The sequence below is a fragment of the Pteropus vampyrus genome, unplaced genomic scaffold (assembly GCF_000151845.1).
Source record: "Pteropus vampyrus isolate Shadow unplaced genomic scaffold, Pvam_2.0 Scaffold87, whole genome shotgun sequence".
In the NCBI taxonomy this organism is placed as follows: Eukaryota; Metazoa; Chordata; class Mammalia; order Chiroptera; family Pteropodidae; genus Pteropus; species Pteropus vampyrus.
The window spans coordinates 761,486-785,083 of record NW_011888868.1 but is presented as its reverse complement, the minus strand read 5'-3'; the positions used below and the strand labels follow the sequence as shown (position 1 = coordinate 785,083).

The 23,598-nt window shown below is 36.9% G+C and overlaps 1 protein-coding gene and 1 pseudogene across 7 annotated transcripts in view; both read left to right on the top strand.

Annotated features, from left to right (window-relative positions):
* Window positions 1–23,598, top strand: part of CLASP1 (cytoplasmic linker associated protein 1) — a 246,389-nt gene that overhangs the window by 11,653 nt on the left and 211,138 nt on the right. For 4 of the 7 annotated variants that reach the window (XM_011363638.2, XM_011363642.2, XM_023532668.1 and 1 more), the window contains exon 2: window positions 16,073–16,552. In XM_011363638.2, the coding sequence (XP_011361940.1) occupies window positions 16,358–16,552 (195 nt within the window). In that variant the 5' untranslated portion in view covers window positions 16,073–16,357. Of the gene's footprint in view, window positions 1–9,554; window positions 9,642–12,186; window positions 12,206–15,521; window positions 15,587–16,072; window positions 16,553–23,598 lie in introns of those variants that run through there. The other 3 variants (XM_011363639.2, XM_011363640.2, XM_023532667.1) reach the window with 3 other exon arrangements.
* On the top strand, window positions 14,753–14,871 carry LOC111742171 (annotated as a pseudogene).

Genomic DNA, 23,598 nt, shown 5'->3' with positions numbered 1-23,598 from the left:
CCATTTTGCTTTTTTCCTTTTTTTTTTTTTTTAACTTAATGTAGCTTGGAAATTATTCTCTGTCAGTACATTAAAGTCTTCCTCATTTTTTTTTAAGTAAAAAGTGTGGCCGAATGTATGGCATATCATAATTTACCTATCCCTCTATTGAGGAACATTTAGTCTTTTCTAGTCTTTCGCATTTGTAAACAATGCTACAAAGGATAGCTTGTAATAATTTATTTTGCCTATGTATGAATAAATAAATTCCCTTAAGTTGACATTTGGGTTGAAAGTTATGTGCCTTTAAAATTATGAGAGATATTGCTAATTTATTCACCCTAGAGGTTTTACTAAAAGCCTGCAATATGAGAATCCTGTAATTCAGGGGTCCCCAACCCCTGGGCATTGGACTGGTACCAGTCTGTGGCCTGTTAGGAATCAGGCCGCACAGCAAAAGGTGAATGGTGGGTGAGAAAGCAAACTTCCTCTGTATTTGCAGCCACTTCCAGTGCTAGTAGCATCACTGCCTCAGCTCCACCTCAGATCATCAGGCATTACATTCTCATGGAAGCACAGGTCCCTGGTGCCAAAAAGTTGAGGACCGCTGCTATAATCAATATACTTAAAAATGTAATTTTGTAAAAGCTTATGACCCTGTCTTGTCATGTGTCATTTTTGAATTAAAACATGGTTTTAGTTCAGTGATCAAAAATGAACTGAGCATTGCCTTATTATGGGTTTTTTTTTGGACTTTGCAAGAATTCCATGGTTGGACAAAGTTCAGAAATAAACTTTGTTTGCCTATAGGTGTTACCAATGCTGCCTTCTAGAGATAAGTACTAGAGATGGACAATTTCCTGAATAACGGGCTCTTTTTATATTTTTCAATTCTTGGTATAGTAACTGATGATGTCTATGGTTTCAAGATTACAATTTTATTTGCCTTTACAAATAACTTTGTTATTTATTGGGTACAGTGTGGTATAACTAGAAGGAACATTAACTTGCTTTTTAACGTCTTAAAATTTGTATTTCCTTTGAATAGGTAATATGTACATGGTTAAAAAGTTTAAAAGGTACACAAGGATAGAGAGTGAAGTAGAAGTCTTCCTCTACTTTTTGGTCTATTCTTCCACATCCCAGTACCAAGGGCAACCACTGTTTCTAGTTTCATAAATGGTCTTCCAGATACTCTTGCATATACAAGCCTGTGTGTATGTGTAGGCTGCAGCATTGTTCTGTTAGTACCACTATTAGTTTTAACATGTATTATTTTTTGTTATATAAATAATATATTTGCGTTGTAGAAAATATAATGTTAACGTTTTGGTATATTTTCTTTCATTTTCTGTGTGAAGAAATAAATGACTGCTTTTTAGTTTATAAACAAAAATGTCATAAACATGTTGTTTTCTAGTTTGCTTTTTTCCCTCTAAACTGATTGTAGATATCTTTATAAGCCATTAAGAACATAAATTTATTATCATTCTCATTGACTGGATAATATACTGTTTGGATGTAATTTCTTTACCAATTTTTTTTTTTGAACATTTAGGGACATTTTCATTGAAAAAAAATTTCACGAGCAGCTGCAATGAACAATTTAATATACATTTTAGCATACTCGGCAGATTATTTCCTTAGATAAATTCTTAGATTTGAACTTGTTAGATCAAAAGATATATTTAAAGATTATTGATAGATGTTTCCAAGTTGTCTTAGTTATGAAGTTTATTCTCAGCGTATTAAAGTGTATATTTGATTATATTCAGTTACATTCATAAGCGATCTTTATGTTTAAATGTAGGACTACAGTGAGGATTTTCTTTGGTATTTAAAAAAAATGTTATGTTGACTGGGAATAAGTAAGTGTTAGAAAAATATTGAGGCAGTTACAACTTGGTTTGGAAACTAAGGATCTGTATGTACAAGTCAGTATATACTAACACAGATAAGGCATCACTTTTTGTGCTTTTTCTTTTGGAGTTTTTTTCCTAAATCTATAAAGTATGAATGTAAAAATGTCATGTTAGTAACAGCAGTGTTCTATTATAGATAATCTGTTTCCCCCAATGGTATTTCATTACCCTTTTTTTTCTCTCTCTCTCTATTTTGATCATGCCTTTGGCTTGCCATGGGCATCTGGGAAATCCTGAACTCTCTGAACTAAAGATTGCTGATTGCTTTCCTAGGGTTACTTGTGATACATATGGCTCTTCCTCTTCATTTGTTCTTTATGGAGCACTTGTTTAGTATGTAGTGCTGTGCCAGTGCTAGTTGCTTCTCCCCATTGAAGTTCTTATTTGGGAACATTAAATATGGCAAATCCTTCCTTTGTAGATCTTTTTCCTAAATTACACATATATGTCTAAAGTACTCAGAGACCTGTGTGTATTGGTGAGAAGAAGCAACTGAGATTTGGTGGAAATAGCCCTGGATTTGAGTACTTACTTGCTCTGTGATCCCGGAAGTCACTTTGTTTCTGAATCCGTTTCCTTTTCCGTAAACTAGGCATGATAATAATAATAATTTTGCAGAGGTTTCTTGGGGGGAAGGGGATAAAGAGAGTAGATTTTGTATAATCACTTAGTGAATTAGAAAGTGCTATTTTAAATGCTAAGTATCTGTGCTTATTTTAAACTGCTGCAGTGAAAGCCAGATTTTAAACTACTGCTGCATTTCTTGTTTATAGCTTGACTTTTTTTTATTCAGTAACAAAGTTCTCGCTGTTTTTATATCACAAGCCTTCTTATATCTTCTGTCTTCACATTAAATAACCAGTACTTAATGGGATTTTCTTTTTTGTGACTGGGTGTAACCTAGCTCCCTTGGGAAATTTGGGATGGCCATGTCAGCTGTCTTGCTATCAAATGACATATCAAATGCTCTCCTCTTTTCTTATTCACCTAAGTCTGGGGATTACATGTTTCAGAAACTTCTTAGAAAATGTCTCATGTGAGCATATATGGTCTTTTCTGCTTACCTTCTAACAGGTTTACTTTTAGAAACCAACTCTTAATATAATGCTAAAAACTAAGAGTTTTTAAAAGGGAGACCTGATTTTTATGTATAAATGGAATAGTATAAAAAGTGTGTGTGTGGGGGGTAACATGAAAAATTTAAGATTTAGATAATTGACTGTTTTTTTTCTTAAACGTGGTCAGGCTGCAGTCTTTTAAATCATTAAGGGATAGACATCTATAGAACACTACACCCAGTAACAGTAGAACACACATTGTTCTGAAGTGCATCTGGAACATTCTCTAGGATAGATCATATTATGCCATAAGACAGGACTCAATAAATTTAAAAGGATGGAAATTATACAAAGTACGTTCTCTGACCATAACTGAATGAAATTAGATATCAATAATACAAGGAAATTTGGGAAATTCACAGATACGTGGAAATTAAACAGCACACTAAGTCACCAGTGGGTAAAAGAGGCAATCACAAGGAAAATTAGAAAACATTCTGAGGTGAAAAAAACAAAACATATCATGGTAATGGTAGCATAACAGTGTGAATGTACTTAATTACACCTAACTGTACACTTAAAAGCGGTTAAATGGTAAATCATGTATGTTTTTCACAATTTAAAAAATTTAAACCGGCCACTCATTCATTGTTCGACAATAAATGTTTATTGTGCACCTGCTATGCTCCATGTAGAAAACAAAACAACACACCATAACTTCAAGGAGTCAGTGAAAGCAGTGCTTAGAGAGAAAGTTATAGCTGTAAACATCTATATTAAAAAAGAAAGATCAAGATTAGAAATAAAGAAAATAGAAAAAGTAGCAAAAATCAATAGACTAAAATTGGAAAGATCAATAAAATTGATAAACCTGAGGCTAGACTGATCAAGAAAAACAAGGACAGGACTCAAAATAGGATAAAAGAGAAGATATCACTACTGACTATAGAAATAAAAGAGGATTATAAAGGAATACTAAGAACAATTATAGGGCAACACATTAGAAAATCTAGATGAAATGTATGTATTCCCAGACAGACACTACTGAGGTTGACTCAAGAAAAAATAGAAAATCTGAATAGACCAATAACAAGTAGTGATTGAATTAACAAAAAATCACTGCACAGAGAAAAGCCGGGGCTCAGATGATTTCACATTTAGTGATTATACAAAAAGGAGGAAATGCTTCCCAGTTCATCCTTTGAGGAGGTTATTACTCTATTACCAAAACCATACAAAGACATTACAAGGAAATTACAGATCAGTATTCTTTATGAATATATGTGCAAATAATTCTCAGCAAAATACTAGCAAAGTGAATCTAGCATCATATCAGGATGCTGATTATACAGTGATCAAGTAAGATTTATCCCAGGAATGTAAGGTTGGTTTAATAGTTGAAAATCCATTTAATACACCATATTAATAGGATAAAGGGAAAAAACCATATCATTTCAATAGCTGCAGGAAAAGCATTTGAGAACCTAATACCATTTCATGATAAAAACATGCAACAAACTAGGACTCGGGGGAAACTTCCTCAGTGTCATAGAAACCATCTGTGAAAACCCACAACTAATGTCATACTTAGTGAAAAAGGAATGAATGCCGCCTTCTCAAGATCAGGAACAGACAAGGATGTTACACCATTTCTGTTCAACATTATACTGGAGGTTTTAACCAGGGCAATTAGGCAAGAAAAGGAAAAGGTATCCAGATTGCAAAAGAAGTAAAACAGTCTTTGCAGATACATGATCTTGCATAGTGAACATCCTAAGGAATCTACTATAAAACTATTAGAACTAATTTATGAGTTCAGCAAGGTTATCTACAAACTCAACACACTCCCTATTAAAATCCCAGCTTCCTATTTTGCAGAAATTGGCAAATCGATCTTAAAATTCATATGGAAATACAAGGGACCCAGAATAGCCAAAACAATCTTGAGAAGGAAGGAAGGAAGAAGTTGGAGGACTTTCATAACTTACTGTAAAGTTACAGTAATCAAGATAGTCTGGTACTGGCATAAGGATAGACATATGGATCAGTGGAATAGAATGTAAGTCTCTGGACATTCGTAGTTAATTATCAACAAGAGTGTAAAGACAATTTAAAGGAGAAAAAATAGTCTTTTCAACAAATGGTGCTAGACAAGTGGATATCCACATGCAAAAGAATGAATTTGGTTACCCCCAACACAGACGCTGTCTTGGGCCTGGGGCATCCTTTGTTTCTCCCCTGTCTTGCTCTTTTTTATTGGGAAGAGGGAGGGATGAGGTCACAGGCAGAAGAGATTTTCCTGTCCTGGGATAATGAGAGGGTGTCATAGTTACCATGGTCAGTCTCCCTTTCCCTGTCTGGGGAGGGGTAGACTTAATAGAGGAACTGGGGGAGAAAAAAAAAAGAATGAATTTGGATAATTTCCTCACTCATATATATAAATTAACAATCATAGACCTAAATGTAAGATCTGAAACTATAAAACTCTTAGAAGACAAGTATAAATCTTCATGACCTTGGACTAAGCAATAGTTTTTCTTTTTCATTGTGGTAAAATAGGCAATGATTTCTTAGGTATGACATCTAAAACAAGCTAAAAAAGAAAAAAATTAATTGAACTTTATAAAAATTTAGAACTTTATGTCGAATGACACCATCAAGAAAATGAAAGCACACTCCAAAGAATTAGAGAAGATATTTTCAAATCATGTATCTGATAAAGGACTTTTGTTCAGAATACACAAAAACTCTTTAACAATCAACAGTAAAAAGACAACCCGATTAAAAAGCAAAGAATTTGATTAGACATTTCTCCAAAGATGTCCAAAGGGCCAAAATGTTCATGAGAAGAAGCCCAGCATCCTAGTAATTAGGGTAACACAAATCAAAACCACAGTGAGATGACACTTCACACTCACTAGGATAGCTATAATAAAAAAGATGGACAGTAAGTGTTGCTGAAGATGAAAATTGGAACTCTCATATATTGCTTGTGGGAGTGTAAAATGTGCCCACTTTGGAAAGTAGTTAAACATGTTAAACTTCAAAAACTTAAACATGGAGCTACCATGTCCTGTATTCTAATTAACACTTATTTGTATATTAAAGAAAATGAAAAATATGTTCATGCAAAATTTGTTCAGTAATGTTCATAGCATTATTCATAATAGAGAAAAAGTGGAAACAATCCAAATATCTACCAACAGATAAATGTATGAGCAAATGTGTTATATGTATGAACAAATGTGATGCAATGGAATATTATTCAGTTGTAAAAAGGAACGAAGGCCTGATACATGCTATATAACATGGATAAACCTTGAAAGAAGTATGCTAAATGAAAGTAGCCAGACACATAAGGCCACATTTTTTTGTCTCCATTTATATGAAATGTCTAGAATGGGCAAATCCAGTCAGTCAAAAAGTAGATAATTGGTTTTCATGGCCTTAGAGGAGCGGGGTTGGGGAGTGACTGCTAAAAGGATCTGGAGTTTCATTTTGGGGTGATAATGTTCTGGAATTAAATGATGGTGATGGTTGCACAACTTTGTGAATATAATAAGAAAGACGATATTATATACACTTTAGAAGGGTGAATTTATGCAAGTAGTTGTTCAGGTTTAATAATCTGTTTTTTATTTGTCTGGTAAACAAAAATATGCTGTTTGGCCAGGACTTTGAAACTATAAATGAAGCTTTCTGAAAAATACAATAGAAGTAAAAGTATTGCTAAATTGATGGGACATTTTAATCTCCTCTTTCTAGGAGAGCCAACAAACATATTGGTCACATCCTGTCTGTGATGAGGCTTCTTGCCCTAAGAAACTGGTTCTCTGCTGAGGTCTCTCATCTTCATGTAGCTGTAATTTATTTTATTCTCTTCTGTCTAGGGAACCACCTCGATGGTACACAGTTTGGTATGCTGATGTTGCCATCAGTCTTATGTATGTGCTAAATATATTGCATTAGTAGAAGAAAAGTTAGCAGTGGATAAAAAATGAGATATCTTTATTTTCAGTTAGTTTTGGTCTTACAGTTTTTGAATGAATAATTTACATTATTAAATAACTGCTTTTCTAAGACAAATCTTTATCTCTTTTTAGAAAATACAAAAAGTAGAAGAAATTACTTAGAAGTAGGAGTGAAGCTCTCATAAACATTACTCAGAGGCTACATGTTAATATTTTACATACTCCTTGTTTTTTTCTGTTGTTTTTTTCACATCTAGTCTATATCATACCACATATATGTACAATTTAATACAATTTAGTTTGTTTAAATAACAATTTTATGATAAGTGTTTCCCCCCTGCCCTAGGTAGATTTAATCTTCACAGTTCTTCTGAATAAGTTAAAAAATTATTTTTGGTTTTATTTTAATGGACAGTTTAAAACACATGCAAAAATAGCATAGTATCACACATCCTCATGTGCCCATCACTGAGCTTTAGCACTTCTCAGTCCATGTCTGTTTTGTTTCATCTTTGAGGAAGTTTTAAGGAGTAGAAAAAATTAGCAATTTCTATCCATTATCATTAACCTGCCACAGAAGAAAAAATGAAACCATGTTCTTTTACAGTTCACATTTACAGAAAAAAGTATCTAAATAGTTGTGAAGGCAAGTATTAAACTGTTGGAATTAACTTATCTGGCACCTGTTTGATATTTTCCCTTATTAATTTCTAATTGTAAAGTAATGTGGAGATGGTTTTTTGCAAACAATTACTTGTCTTTACCAACTTGTATTTTTTTTTTTTAGTATATTTTTCCATTACAGTTGGCATACAATATTATATTAGCTTCAGGTGTACAACATAATGATTAGACGTTTATATTCCTTACAAAGTGTTCATCCCAATAAGTCTAGTACCCATCTAATACCAATCATTGATATTACAATATTATTGACTATATTCCCTATGCTGTACCTTATATCCCTATGACTGTTATAACTGGCAGTTTGTACTTAATCTCTTCACCTTTTTCACCAGCTTTGTAGTTTTTCACAACATTTTATGAAAGTAATTGATGCACTAATTATACTTTCTTAGGCATTTAGGATTTTCTTCTTGTTTTGTACTTCATGGACAGTTTTACATTATATTCCATAATACTGAAAGTGAAATTTTCTTCCATTGTTAAATGGTAGTACCTGACTTTTGAATATTACTTTTCTATTTGTAATTACAAAAATGGCATATTCATTATAGAAAAAATTTAGAAAATACAGAAAAGTGTGAAGAAGAATCCATAATCTTACCACTGGAAACCAGTGTTAGTGATTTTTTTTCTGTGTATATGACTTACCTTTTAATATAATACAGTGAACCTTCTTTTATTCAATTTTTTTGGCATTTACATTATAGTTTTTTGTCATGACAACTATAGTTAATTATTGTTCACAATGGGTTGAGTGAATGGAGAGAGAAGTAACATTAACTTTGATTTTATTCCCTAGTAGAATATTCTACTACAGAATATTCTTGTGATTACTTGAATAGTCAGATGTAATGATCTTTCCAAGGTAAATAATTGTATGCCTACCCAAAGTCTCGATTGTTCAGTTCAGAGATGCCTTGTACAGAGCTCCCTGAAAGCCACAGCACTGTTGACTTCTGGTGCTAGAAATTGACTTTCGAGTCTTGTCTGTCCAGTCTTTCTGCTCTACACCTGACTTTTTTTCCCTGGCTTTTTTGGGAATGGAAACTTTTTTTAGTGTTCAGGATCACAGAACTCGACATAAGTGGAATTTCTAGTGTCTGTTAATTGAGAAAAATTACCAAACTAAAAATAAGAATTTAGAAACTTTTTACATTACCTTGTTTTTAAAAATTCATAACCGCATATACCTACATTTGAAAATATGGATATGAATACTTAGTTCATGAATAATGCTTTGTGTAAGGAATAATTCTCAGATACCCTTTTAATAACTCTGCCCTCTCATCCCAGGAGTGGAAGTCAGAGATATTTGGCCTGGAGATACAAATTTGAGTGTCATCAGTTTATAGGCAATTTTTAAATTCGTGGAAATGAATGCTGAGCAGAGTGAGAAGACAAGAGGCATTGGATTGATTCTATCAGCAGAGCTCTGGAAGGGGAGTAGAGATGGTTAAAGAAACTTGAGTTGGTGCAGTCAGAGATGTAGCAGGAAGGTGTGATCATTTATTTTCATGGAATTGGAAAATTTTTGAGAAGGAAGGCGTGGTCAGCTTTAGAATGCTGCCAAGTGGTAGAGTTGGTGTAGTACAGAAAAGTCTTCTTTGCATCTCCAGCATGGAAGTCATTGGTGATCTTGACAAGAGTAACTCGAGTGGAGCAGTGGGGGAAGCCAGGTCCATGGGGCTTCGGGGTGAACAAGACATCCATCAGTGCAGTGAGCTGCTGTAGACAGCTATTTAAAGAAGATTCACAGTTAATGATGTCATTGGTGAAAAGCATGTGAGCTTAAGAGAGGATCTTTTAAAGATGGGTGATTTAGAGGAAGTTCATAAACTGGGAACGAGCCAGTGGAGGAGAGCTTGCTAATGCTGGAGAGCAGACAATTGCAAATAAAGTCTGAGGAGGTGAAAATGATACTGCTTTCCTTATTACAGGAGGGAGAAAGATGCATGTAGCTGTCCTGATTTGGAGGTGGAAGCTCTAAGTTGTCTGATATTTCCTAGTTTACAACCAAACAGAAGGTAAGAATATTAGGAGAGAGTTATAGGGTAGTCTGGATGGGTGCTTGAGGGGAAGATGGGAAAGTCATTTTGGAGAGAAGGGCAAGCAAACTCTAGAGAACCTGAGTTTGAATGCTGGGTGGTTTTGAAGGCCTTTTTGAAGTTTGAGATGATTAGCTTAAAATGAAACTGATTGGATATGTGTGCGTGTGTGTTCTCTTCCCCACAATCAACTGTTTGCTGCAGGCACAAGAAGGCAGCTGATTGTTTTGAGTTCATCCAAGTCGAGAGTTTACTAGACAACTATTAAGTTTAGAGTTTACTAGACAACTATTACGAGAGAGAGAAAGTGGAAGATAGTTTAAAGCTGTTAACACCCGCCATAGAATTTAATCCAGTCTAAAAGGAAAGGGAAATTGGGAAGGAGTTTGTGGAATTGAGGTGGTTGGGGCCATTGGCTTGAACAAAAGAGCTAGAAGGATGGACAGTTGTGGTTGCAGAGTGGGAACAGAGACAAGGAGAGGTTGCTGATGCCTGAGAGTAAACAACTGGAAAGGTTAAAGGTCTGAGGAGGGGGAAAGGAGAGGGTGGTGGTGTCCACATCTTGGTTGTTGAAGCCACTAAAGAAAATGAGAGGAGATGAGGAGGCTGGCAGCTACATGTGTGGTGAAAGCTGGTACTGGGAGAGTGGGCACCGTAATTGCATGGTTGCAGTGCCCCATCCTCTGAAATTCCCAGTTGAATTCCTTCAGGCAGTGATTTGTCTTCTTTCCCTGCCATCTAGCATCTTCTGCAAACCTCAGGTTTAGGACATGTCCCAATACTATTACAATTGTGTACATTTCTATCTCTTCCTTTATCCAGGCAAGGACCTCCTGAGGGTCTTGACCAAGTCTCACATTGTGTGACTTCCAGTAGTTAGCATCATACACTTGTCACGTCATAGGCTCAGAGTAAATGTTTGTTCATGGAGTGAATACATGGGCTTAAAAGCGAGTGGGGCTGTAAGAAGGAGAAGGAAGGAACAGAAATAATAGAGTAAAAATAGACATTGCTGGCAGGGCAATGCTGTGTCTTTTAAAAATTTCAGACCGTATTATAATTATAAAAATCATTACGATGTAAAAAGGTCTTATTCATAGAAACAAACCACTTTTGACTTAGTGCGACTAAATTCTACCAATTTCTGGCTCAAAGCTGACTTTTAAAGTATGATGCTTGCCTTCTACATATTTTCCAGGGAGACTTTTGATGTGGTTGTTGATTACCTGGTGCTGATAATTTATATTGTACTTCGTGATACTATGATAGTAAAGCTCACTGGGTACTTTATTTGTGATTTGATTCTTGGTTTTTAATCCTTTACTTCTTATGTCCCACATGCTATAGCTATTTAACATTTCATTTCAATTATTAACTACCCATGCTTTGGACTTTCAATGAGGTGGTAGTACAGTGATGTAGAATAGTGGATAGAATGTATACCCTGATGCCAGACAGATGTGGCTTTTTAATTACTCCCTGACAATTACTAGTTTGAAAACCTTAGGTTTTTTTTTTATAACCTAATTTTTATTTCCTTATCTTTAAAGTAGGAGTACTAATGCCTGTCTCACAGGTATCTCACTGTCTCTGCCTTAATCACTCTTCTTCCCTTAACCATTCACAAGTTCCCCCCTCCCTCATTTGCTTATGCTTTTCTTCCTGTTATGTGCCAAATTTAACCGGTTACATATCCAGTCCATATTTTAAGACAGAGTTCAGACTGAGTCTTGTTTACATAGTTTTGACCTAGTCATTCCAGGTCTTCTGGATCCATCCCTTCTCTGAATTACCACAGTACTTATTCATACCCTTTATTTGTCAGGTGCGACATTCTTTCCGTGAATCTGCTAGTTGTGCATCCTGCGCTTTTGTTGAATTCTTATTTTGACAGGCTTTTTTTTGAGTATGCATATCTTGTTCTTTCCAAGTAAGTTGGAAGCACTTTCACATTAAGTCACAGACTGACTATAGTTACTTTTGTTGTATCTTCTGTAGTGAGATGTGATGTATAAGTGACTTACCTCAACCAGGATGTTTATGGCTTGGCCCTGAGCTGAGTTTAGCAACAGGTTTAGCAACTTAATAACAGCTCTGAGAACTGATGGTCATAGACCCTCACTTCCTTTATAGCCTCCTGACTAATTTATGTGACTCTCAACAATGTTTATTCCATTTTATATTCTCCATTATCATGGTAAAGGTTGCTATGTTAATTTCTACTTTCCAGAGTACTATAGAGGAGAATGAGTATAGGATCAATATCTTAATCTTTCATTATTTTGCCCCTATAGACCAAGATGACGTGGTAAGAAAAGGCAGAGATCCTTGGAACCTAAGTACTGTAGTTGTGGAAAGTTGATGTTGGAGAATGGAAGGACCTTTCGCGGTTGGGGTTGGGTTTGAGAGGAGTTGGGGCATTTTTTAGAAATACCTGAAATGTGTCTCTTTTCCCAGGTGACTGATAGAATAATATTTAGTGTGCTCCATGCCTTTCATACTGAGGTTTTACTAAAGGAGAAATTTTAGCCTGATAAGGAGAGGTAGGTGCTAGTGTAACCTCACCTGCTTTTCCTTCTATATAATTTTTACATTTCTCTTTATTATTTTGGAAAATGTGTGAAAGTGGAACTTTTTTTTTTTTTTAACTTAGAAATAGTGTTGCATTCTGAGTAATTTTAATGTCAACACTGCTGTAAGGTAATGCTCTGTTTAACACCACTCTTAAATGATGATTACAGAACTGACTACTGGGATTGTAAACACATGCTGTACTGGTCTGTAAGCCTACTGTGGGTGCTGGCTGAGTCCTGTTTGTTCTTATATCCCAGTGCCTTCCAATAATGCCTTACACATAACAGTCCTCTTTTTTATTTAGCGCATCCATAGGTAACCACTGTAATTACAAGTTCTAGGTGAACTTCAGACCTCAGTTTGCTCCTTGCATTCTTTCCTAGTAGAGAGCCTGGGCAGGATGTGGGTGGAAGGAAGAAATTTTTACCTCTTCCTCCTCTCTTATCTTCCAAATCCTCCTGTACCTTCTTTTCCAAGTACTCTAAATCCTCTCCTGTTTATTTTCTAAGTTTTCTGCATTATTTAAAATATAGAGCTTTTATATAATTCTTTTGCTGTATGAAGTTTTGCTTGTTTTTGTCAATTTGCTTTTGATTTCCCTTTTTATGATTTAATTGTAAATGCTTAGAAAATTCTTCCTTGGGGGGGTTCAGAGAGGAGAACACATATAATTATTTGCTTGGGTAGCTAAAAATATCTCTGAAAGAGGCCACACAGGAAACTAGGGACATTATTTGCTTTTAAGCAGGGAAACTGGGTGGCAGGAGTGGGAAGGAGGTCTTGCACTTTTGTACCTTATGAATTCGGTATGGTGTGACTGATAGTCCTTGAATACCTGTGAAAATAGAGATGGAGAAAGTGCTTGAAAGCATGGGAGAAAAGGCACCAAAAATCTAGTTTAGTAAGAAGTATAAGAGAGGATCATTGTTTATGCTTTTCTTTTTAATTGTGAAGAAACAGAGAAAAGAGGACCTGCTCTGCTTAATGCGTAGGGGCTTCCAGTATCTTTCATTCTGTGTTTTGTACATGGGAGTTTGTGACCAATTTTGAGTGTGCTAATCCTTTATTGCGTAATTACCTATGTTCATTTGTTAGAAATCTTATACAATTCCAATTGAATGGGAGGTTTTTATATAATATGTATTTTATATATCACAGTAGAGAAACTAGAATGAATGGGATCATTTCTTTCTCTGGAATGGAGACTTTGCTCTCTTGCCTGTTGCTTCATGGCTAAGCAGTAAGTCTGACCTCTTTTCCCTGAGTCAGAACAGAACTAGGCCAGACCTGTAATAACAAGGGTTGAAGGTAGGGAAAGGAAACTCATTGGATAGGCAACTTTGGAAATTTACTTACTTTTGCTTTACCTCAGCTTCTTCATCTGTAAAATAGAGATGCCTACTTTATAGAGTGATTGAAGAATTAGTGTATATAAATAATCTAACATAGAACCTGACAACTCAGGTAGATGCTTAAAAATGGTATTTTCCTCATTATTGGTTAGTGTCTATTGATTTTAGGCCCCTTGAAAGGGTTAAGATTTATCAGATTCTTTCCATTGAGATTGAAAGATCTTTAGGGGAGGAACAAGTGTATCAGTAATCTACTGGTGTGTAACAAACCACCACAAACTTAGTGGCTTAAAACAACAATGAAATATTTCTTATAATTCTGTGGTTTGGCTAGTTGGTTTTTCTGCCTATTTTAGATTTTTTTTTTTTTTTTTTTTTTGCGTAGCTGCAGTCAGATGATGACGGGTGGCCCAATGGTTCCAGATGGCCTCACTCCTGTCTGGCAGTTGCTAGTAGATGTAGGTTGGAGCTCATGGTCTCTTGTGTTTCAGGAGGCTAGACCAGCTTCTTTACAGCATGGCAGTCTTAGAGTAGCAATCTAAGAAGCCAAGCTCCAGTACTTGCATATCAGATGCCTGTTTGCTTTGCAGTTGCTGATTTCCCACTGGCCAAAGCAAGTCACAAGGCCAATCTTACAGTCACTGTGGGAGGTAACCTAGAGTCCGCCTTGGTAGGGGAGAAATACCAAAGAATTCCTGGCCATTTTTAATCCAGCACAAGCTTGACCTGGTTTGATATGCTTCTTGGGCTTATATTGGGCCCAGAAAGAAAGATTCTCTTGGTTCCTCCTATTTCCTTGTATCACTGATACCTTCTTTAGTCCAACATATGAGCTGTTAATGAACTGGAGATAATTAGTTTGGACTAAAAATTCAGTGAAGGGTAATAACTGCTTTTATGCATTTAAAGATCTTTCTTGTGAGGTAGGGACCAGTTCCAGGGTGTGGAAATGACTGGAAAGCAGATACCTCTTCCCTTTAAGGAAGGATTGCCCTGTGAAATAGTGAGTCTTTTTGAATTCCCTCCTGCCCCCAGCCCACTGCATTATTAGAAGCAGTGAAGCAGACGATGAGTAATCAGGTGCCAGGGGCTTTGAAGGAGGGTTTTCCTCATTGAGTGACTTAACTTATATGATTTCTATTGGTATCAAAAGTCTCTGATTCTGTCTATGGCCATGACACCCTGAACAAGCCCGATCCCGTCTGATCTTGGAAGCTAAGCAGGGTCGGGCCTGGTTAGTACTTGGATGGGAGACCACCTAGGAAGACCAGGTGCTGTAGGCGTTAAAAAAAAAAAAAGCGATTGTAAGCTGACAAAGCCCTTGCAGTCTGTGAGGTCAATGTAGGTATTGCCTCGCCTAAAAAAGTCTCATTTTAGAACTCTAAAAGACCATTGTGCTTTTTATGCTCAGTGGTTCGGGGTGAGGTTAGAAAGGGATTGCTGTGCTCAGATGGGAAGAGTTACCATGCACAGAATTTTAATTTTAACTTGATTTATATCAAGTTTAGATTTACCTGCTAGAACCGTCTGAGAATTGCGATTTACCATTGGTATGAAGAACTTTTCTTTTAGCACAACATCAGGGTTGTGCTGCATTTTGAAGACAGGTATTCTGTGGGTCTTCTTAGGTTAGAATGAAAGGAATTGAGAGCAGAAAGTGAAGAAAAAATTGTGTACAGATGCTCTAGCAGCTGTAGATTAATAGCTTTTTCAGTTTGTCTAATGAAAAGGATTTTGGTACTTTTCCCGTGTCATGTGTTTTGCCCTACTCCAAACATGATTTTGACATCTCTTGATTTTATAAGAAAATACCAGGCCCAAATGGTGCTGTTGTTAATGGAGAGTACTGTGTAACTGATCAGAATATGAACTTGTTTCCTTTTCTCCCTCCATAACTCTCTTTTCTTTGCTAGGGGCAGGAGGTGGAAGGGGCTCCTGGCCACCCTTTTGTAAAGCTGCTAAGCAAGAAGTTTGATGTAGGTCCTGCCCATGACTTTGGTTAGTGTTACCTGGGCTGGCCCCTTTGGTCTGCGGTATTTCTAGGGAGCTCGCCCCATTTTCAGCACTTGGATTTTTAGAAAACTGAGAGTAAGGCAATAAGCTACAGTACCTACTGTGATTCAAACACAGAGTGGTATTAGGTTTTTGGTGGGAAGCAAAATTTAACCTATAAATAAATACGCTAGCTAAAGCAGAAGATTGCTTTCTCGACTAGCACTTTTATAAAGTTGGAAAATTGTGAAAAACATCTAACCATCAACTATGTAGCTCATCGGCTCTTTGCTTTGGGCATCAGTGTTCTTCCTGATAAAAATAATAATTATGTTATTCTGATATGATTGCCAAGCATTCCTGATTCTCACTCCACTTGTGATTATAAATGATTCTGCAGCGTGAACGGCTTTGTCTTTGATTTAATGTTTTATAATATTTGAGTGTTATGTTATCTGTGTTGATTTGTCGTTTTCTTTTCTTATTTTTCAGAATGGACTGCTGAATTATGAAGTATTTCAGACCCAATAGTAGAACTCTACTCTGCCACTCACTCCTTTATCTTCTACTAGTTATTTAAATTGGACTTTTAATATCCTACCAGCTGCTCTTCAGACACACATGGTGCATTGTTGCCATTCCCTGGATTGCATATTTGAAACACAGGCTCTTAGTAACCTTCATCGAACAAACAGGCAACCTCCTGGGTACGTTTACTGGGAGGGTGTCACCCTGACTGCCCTCTAGCTTTTGCTGGATCTGGATTTGAATTTCGCCATGGAGCCTCGCATGGAGTCCTGCCTGGCACAAGTGTTGCAGAAGGATGTAGGGAAACGACTGCAGGTTGGCCAAGAACTTATAGACTATTTCTCAGATAAACAGAAGTCTGCTGACCTTGAGCATGACCAGACCATGTTAGATAAACTTGTGGATGGACTCGCTACCTCTTGGGTGAACTCTAGCAATTACAAGGTAAGCTGTGCTTTAGAAGGTACTCTTATAGGTGGCTGGGCTGCCTTAGTGGCTTAGAATTGATCCTTAGAGCAGTCGGCTTGATTCCTTGGCTTCCAATGAGACACTTAGTCAGGTTGTGGCTTTTGGACATTTCATTCTAGAGCAAGTAGAGTTTTCTGTGATTTTTGTTGGAGATCAAAAAATTCTTATCCTTTAGCACTTTGAGAGAAGGCCAAGTGAACAGATAAAGAAAAGCTTTTGTGTTGGAAACTTTACAAGCATTTCTAGCCTTGAAGTTAATTAAAAATGAATATCGTGTCTTGCAGCCAATGGGTTGTGAGACCTTGGTGAGTGGTCCTTCATGAATAAGAAATGTCTTCATTGATTTTCCTGGGGTTGGGGGTGGTGGGTGGTGGAATTGACAATAGGATGTGGAACATTTTACCTTTAGGTCACTGTTTTCAAGTTGGCCCAGATACCTTGTATGGATTGCCAAGGACTCTACTGTGACCTATGTGTGATGGCCTGGAGGATATACTTCAGGTTCTAAAGATCAAGGCTTTCATGTGCCCTTGCCAGGTGCAAGGGGTTAGGCAGGGTCCCATGACCTAAATGAATTGTGCAGGTTGACCATATACTATTCAAGTGCTGACTTATGAATAAAAACTAGACTGGACTTGAAGTGCAGAAGAGGTGTTATTCTCTCCGTGCCTCTCCCCCCTCCCCACCCCCACCCCAACACTTTTCATTTGCCAAGAGGGTGGCCCCTTTGGATCCAGGTTGAGTTTCACCAATAGATGCTATAGACGTTATGAAAGGGGCTCACAGAAGCACTCTTTTATGTTTTTTTTTAATTGACCCCATCTTCTGAGATTGATTTGGACTCGAATTTGTTTGCTGTAGTATAGCAAATAAGATGTAGTAAGCAAATAAGATGTAGTAAACAAATAAGACATTAAACCAAATACATTAAACCTTGATCTCGTCCAAGAGTCAGGAGGCTTCATATTTATTAAGGGTGTTACCTAAGACCCTAATATTTCTGTTACAACTGGATGTAAAATTTATCCTGTCTTTAGAATCTGGGCTTAAATTCTATTTCATTCATCTGTTTATTAATTTAGCTGAAGTGTCTGGCTTTAGTGCTGGATGATGGGAGTGTTAGAGGGATGAGAGGTGATAGTCTAGTTGTTACATTTCGAGGGCTTTGAAGTCACCTTTTGTCTGTGTTTGAATCACGGCTCCACCACTCTGTGTGCATGCTTCTGGCTGAGAGTAACCGAAAACTGACACAGTCAACTTAAAGTTACTATGAAGTAATTGAGTAATTTCCTTTTAAGAATTTAAGAAGTCCACAGTAGTTAAGGCAATGTCCATGAACGAAGAATGTCTGATTCTGTCTTTACTTGAGAAAAACTTTTCTCAGAAGCTCCCTGGCAGGCTTTTGCACATCACAGAAAAAATCATTATGTGGCTTTGCATGCCTACCCTAGCATCAGTGGAAAATGGACAGGTGTCCATGATTGCTTTCGACGGTCATGCTTAACCTTCTGTTTTAGGAAGGGTTCCAGCACCTATTGAATGAAGCATGTGGCCATATGAAGGAAGGGGAAATACTTGAACAAAATCAGACTCCTATTAGGAAGGAGGAGGTTAGGGAGGGGACATGGATGTTAAATAAGTAACCTACAGAGCCTGTTATACTGCACGAGCTTTCTTAACCTCTCCAAGTTTCACTTTTCTCATCTGTAACGTTGGGATGATTGAGTTATTGTAAACACTAAATGAGAGCGTATATAAAGTTATCACATCCCTGCCATATAATAAACGTTCATACATTAGCAATTGTTATCAGACTTGGTTCCTGTCTTCAAGGGGCTCATAGTCTGGGTGGGGTGTGAGTACTGACAAATAAGGAATGATTACAGTATGGTGTATAATAATAGAGATACAGAATTCGGTGAGAAGACAAGAAGAAAGTAGTAATACTGCCTAGAGGAATCCAGGATTTTGAAAATTGGTAGTTTTTTCAGAGTTTTGTTTGCAGAGTCATAAAGGGGTGGAAGATTAAGACTGACCTTTGCGAAGTAATTTTTAAGAAAGACAGCTTGGTAAGGAAAGTCAGGAACATGATGTATGCTACCAACTTGCATATAATCACGGACAAGGCACCTTTACTTGTCTGTGCAGTGCAGGTCATTGACTAAAATCTCTTGGGAGGCCTCAAGTTCTGATGTCTTGTACGACTTCTTACAGATGGTTTTGCTGTCAGGGCCATGTCCTGTGGTTCTGATCATATACAGTGCTGAGCACCCCCTTTGTTTGTAAGCTCTCTAAGTGTGGTGACAATGTGCCTTGTTCACACCTGGAGCAAATATCCTAGAACACAGTATTTTGCTCAACAAATACTGGTTACTTGAGAGAACTCAGGAACTTGGAGAGACTGCTCAGCAAGTAAGTATTCCTGATTGCTTTACCAAATTCTGGAAACTTAACTTTTAGGGCCCTCTCATTTTTTTCTCCTCTTAATCATAGGTCAAGATTTCTCATTCAAAGCCAGAGGTATGTTTTAGGGCTTATTCGATTGACATGTTTTATATATTATGGATTGAAGAGATTTGCTTTATATTAAAGAAAACTTGGAAGCTTTGTTTCTTGAATTTTTTCTTTTTAATTAAGGGCTAAAAAGATAAAAGGAGAAAAGGGAAGTAATTTTGGACTTCCAAAACAATAGTACTTGGGTATTGTTATCCCTTTTTTTAACAGGGAATGTGAATGAATGGCAGCATAATGTCTTATTTAAAAAAAAATGTTGGCTGGAGCTTGAATCTCTTTACGTTTGAGTATTTCTTAACATGGTAAACAGATTTGTATTTGGTACTGATTGCAGTTTAATAGCTACCATTTTTTTGCTTACTATATGTTAGGGGTTTTATTAGTCTTATCTCATTTACTCTTCATAAAACCCCTGCAAGGTACATGGTGGTATCCTAATTTTATACATGAAGAAACTGAAATTACCCAGAATTATGACATAATAGTGATTATGGAATTGAGATTTAAATATAGGTCTCTCTGATTTCCTAGCCAGTGCACCTTTCATAAGAACAGGGTTCAGCGAGCTTTCTTAAAGGCCATATAAAAAAAATATTAAGCTTGGTGGGCCATATAGTCTTCTTGCAAATATCCAACCATTATACTGCAAAAGCACCATGGATAATGCGTAAATGAATGGATATGGCTGTGTTCCAATGATGTTTAACTTACAGATATAGGTGAGGCTAGTTTGGCCCAAGGGCCAGTTTGCTAGCTCCCCTCTCCCCCAACTAGAACACTGAGCACCTATTATATGTAAATACTTTTTCTTCAGTTGTGGGGAACCATTCATGATTCATCTGAGGGAAGAGTCAGGTTTATAATTTGCATCTAATTTGGGAATGAGGGGAGCATTCTTTTAGGTTAAATGGAACGCAGTTTGTTTTTGGAGCATCTTGTATGCTATTTCAAGAAAACTTGCCCTTTTTAGTTCTCTCACTCAGACTTATATTGGGATCCGTATGCATTCTGTTGATCTTCCACTGATCATCTACTGTGAGCTGGCTTTGAGCTTTTTGGGTAATTGAAGTCATCTTGAAGATTGAGTAATTGGTTATTTAACTACTGCCCTCACACACGCAGAACAGGGCTACACCAGGAGGATGCTTTTTAACCCCGCAGCAGGGTGCTGGAGGGATTTAGTAAATTTTTTGCATTGTCATTATAATCATGGGAAGCATGGAAGGAGATGAGAGACTTCTTGTTTATGAGCCTGCTTTTCTAGATTACTCAGACAATTAAAAATAAAAATAATAACCAAAAGTTTTGAATATGGCTGTCTTCATTGATCTGGTCTTCTTTTCCTGTTTTTCTTGATTAAAATTTGAAGAGATAGATGGTGGAGTAGATTCCTGCATATACCTTCAGCGGCTTTTGTTTCTCTCCCTCTTCCCTCATCTTTAGGTGATAAGGGATGAAAGGTGACAAGGTAAGAGTGAGCCGACCTGGAGAGGCTGCCTGGGCTGTGGGTAGCTGGAGGGAATCCAGGGAGACTTAAGTGCGTCTTTCCTAGTTAATTTTGACAACCGTTATTTGGCCAAACAGTGCAATACCATGCAGCCTCACATATCCTCACAGTGCAAACACTTGCACATATAGTAGGTTCAGTGGAAATAAAACACCCTAGTGGAGTCCAGCTGCTTTTTTGTGAATATAGTTCCACAGTGCTTTCTTTGCAGTCCAAAATCCCCGAAGCTCTGAAAACCTAGGGTTTTTTCACTTACTATTTGACCTGAAGTGAACTGACGTGCAACTACTTATAGTCTTTGTTTACTTGTTTAGGTCAAGTTTCACTGCAGAAGTATTAATATAGTTGATTGTGGGTTGCTGTCCCAGATTCCGTTCAAGGGGATATATGTACATATGTTTATTTCTAACTGTGCACTCTTTTTATAAAACCTGAAAAATTCTGTATTCCAGAACACGCCTTCAGCGTTTTGGTTAAGTACGTGTGGACCTGTATGTAATATTGTAGGGGAATAACAGTAGCCCAAATGGTTATGGGACATTTACTGTGTACTGGAAAACATGCTAAATGTATTCATTTTCAACTTATAATTACCATGTGAGGTAGATACTGTTATCCTTATTTTACAGATGAGACTGATGCTCAAATAAATCAAGTAGCTAGTAATTAAGGTTTTTTTGGACTTGAACCCAGGTGTTTATGCAGCCAAAGTTAATTCAGCTCTTATGATGTGGCAGATACTATACTGGGGTCTGCTCTAACAGTGTCTGGTCACTGCCCAGGTAGTCTGGCCCTCTCTAAATCTAGTATGTGTGAACTTTGTCCCTGTGCCTTATTGTCTCAAGGCCCACACTGTACTGCCTTGAATTTGAAATTTGTAGTTTCCCTTTTAACGTAGGGCTTCCTTTGTCTATGCATTTATGGACTTTATGGTCTAATGGGAGGGACAGGAAAGGCAGGTGAAAAGACAGCGTGCAGTGTAGGATAGGAAATAATTAACTGTTAAATTCTGTCATAGGAGTGTGTATAAAGGCTGTATAGTATGGAGGAAAAAATGTTAAGGTCTGCTTAGTTTGGAGCAGCCTCGATGGAGTAGAATTAAATATAGGGCCAAGAAGAATCAAAAGGAATGAATTGCAGAGTTCAGAGAAGCCTCTCTTCCTTTGTTAGTCTTCCCCCTCTGGGCAACACTATCTCTGTGTAGACTGTAAAGATTTAGTCTCTCCTTAAGCTCTTTTACAGAGACCTGTGTTACCCTTGCCCTGGATCAAGTGGGCCCGAGGGAAAGGAGTTGACAGATACTGCAGGTGAGGGAGATTCCTCTCCTTTCCCTTTCTTGTCTCTAAAACCTTGGCTTTCATTGAGATTTTTATTTCCCCCCTCGTGTTCTTGAGAGTAGAGCCAGAATAGATGATTGGATTTTGGATTAAGTGTCTTCTGTTTCTTTTTCTGACAGTCGGCTTGGTGCTGCCTTCAAGTGATGAATCAGTCCTTTCAGAGGTTGTTCATTCTTCCCGGGTTTTCCCTTCAGTGTTGTTGTCCTGTGGTTGCAAGGGGTGAAATTTTCTGTGTATAATTTTAAAAGACAGGTGCCTCTCTTGTAAGTAGAAAAGCTACCGTGAGCAGTACTAAGCAAAACAGCCTCAGAAAAATTATTTCAAGAAAATTTATGGATTATCGAATAAAAATGGCGCCTCGATATATGTAGTTAATGGCATTTCTTTTTACATATGCATTTAAACACATATAAGTGCAACAAAGTATATTGAAAATAATTCACATTTGAATATGAACAGTCTGGATTCCTCTCCTGGCTCTGCCACTTAGACTTTTGAGCAGGTAACTTTCCTCATCTGTGAAATGAGTCTGATGATTCCTATTATATAGCGTTGTTAGGCGGATTCAGTGAGTTGATGTTCCAGGTATGAGGTACCAGTAGTGTTAAGTATGTGGCATGTGGTTTGTGAAATGGAGATGATGAAACTATTACGTAATTATTGGGCCAAATGATAACAAGATCTGTAGAAAGTTAGCTTTCATATGGGACGCTAGGTTGTATGTCTTCCTGTAATCCTTTTCAGCCTTTGCCCTAGAACAGAAGCTGCAGATCTTTTGTAATGAGATGTGAATCCTTGAGCTGTGCACTATTGATAAATAAAATCCTGAGCCAGAGCATCAGCTGGCTGAGAATTCTAAGAGTGATTTTAAAACCTCCAGATAAAAGCCCGTCCTTTGATTGCAGACCCCTGTTTTAGGAGGGTTTCACTTGTTCTTTTTATTTTTAACACTTACTTATACTTTGTCTTATTTCAGAAAGCTAAAATTTAAATAAAAATGCGTATAATAGAAGAAATGATCAATTGAATGTCAAAGCAAAAAGAAAAACAGCTGCGCTGAGAATGCGGAGCCAACAGGAGCCAACATTGAGGCTGACTGAGTACAGGGTAGCTCATGTTTACTAATAGCTAACATTTATTAAACACTCATATGTGCCAGAAACCATTAAGTGCTTCATATTCATTGCCTCACTTAATTGTAATGTACATACTGTATGATTAGCCCTATGATTATTCCCATTCCACAGCTGGGGAAACTGCTGAAAAGAAGTGAAAAAGCTTGCTCTAGGTTATATAACTAGAAAGTGTAAGAAGCATGATTCTAATCTGGATAGTCTGACTCTAGAGCCCACATCTCAATCAATATGTAATACTACTTTCTTCATAATGTTTCAACAGTATTAATAACTTATTTATCGGAGCATAAAGAAAAGAGTGTAAAGATAGCCCAGAGTTAACAATGATTACTTTAGGAGACTAGGTCTTAAGTGAGAGACACACAACTCATTTTGTACTTTAGTGAAAACAAAAATATTTAAGGTCAATGTATGTAAAATTGTTCCTCGGTTTTATTAGATCATGACCATGTATACTTTTTAAATTTTTTATTTTGGAAAATAAAAACCTACAGGAAAGTTTCAAAAAGCCATGCAGAGAAGCACTTT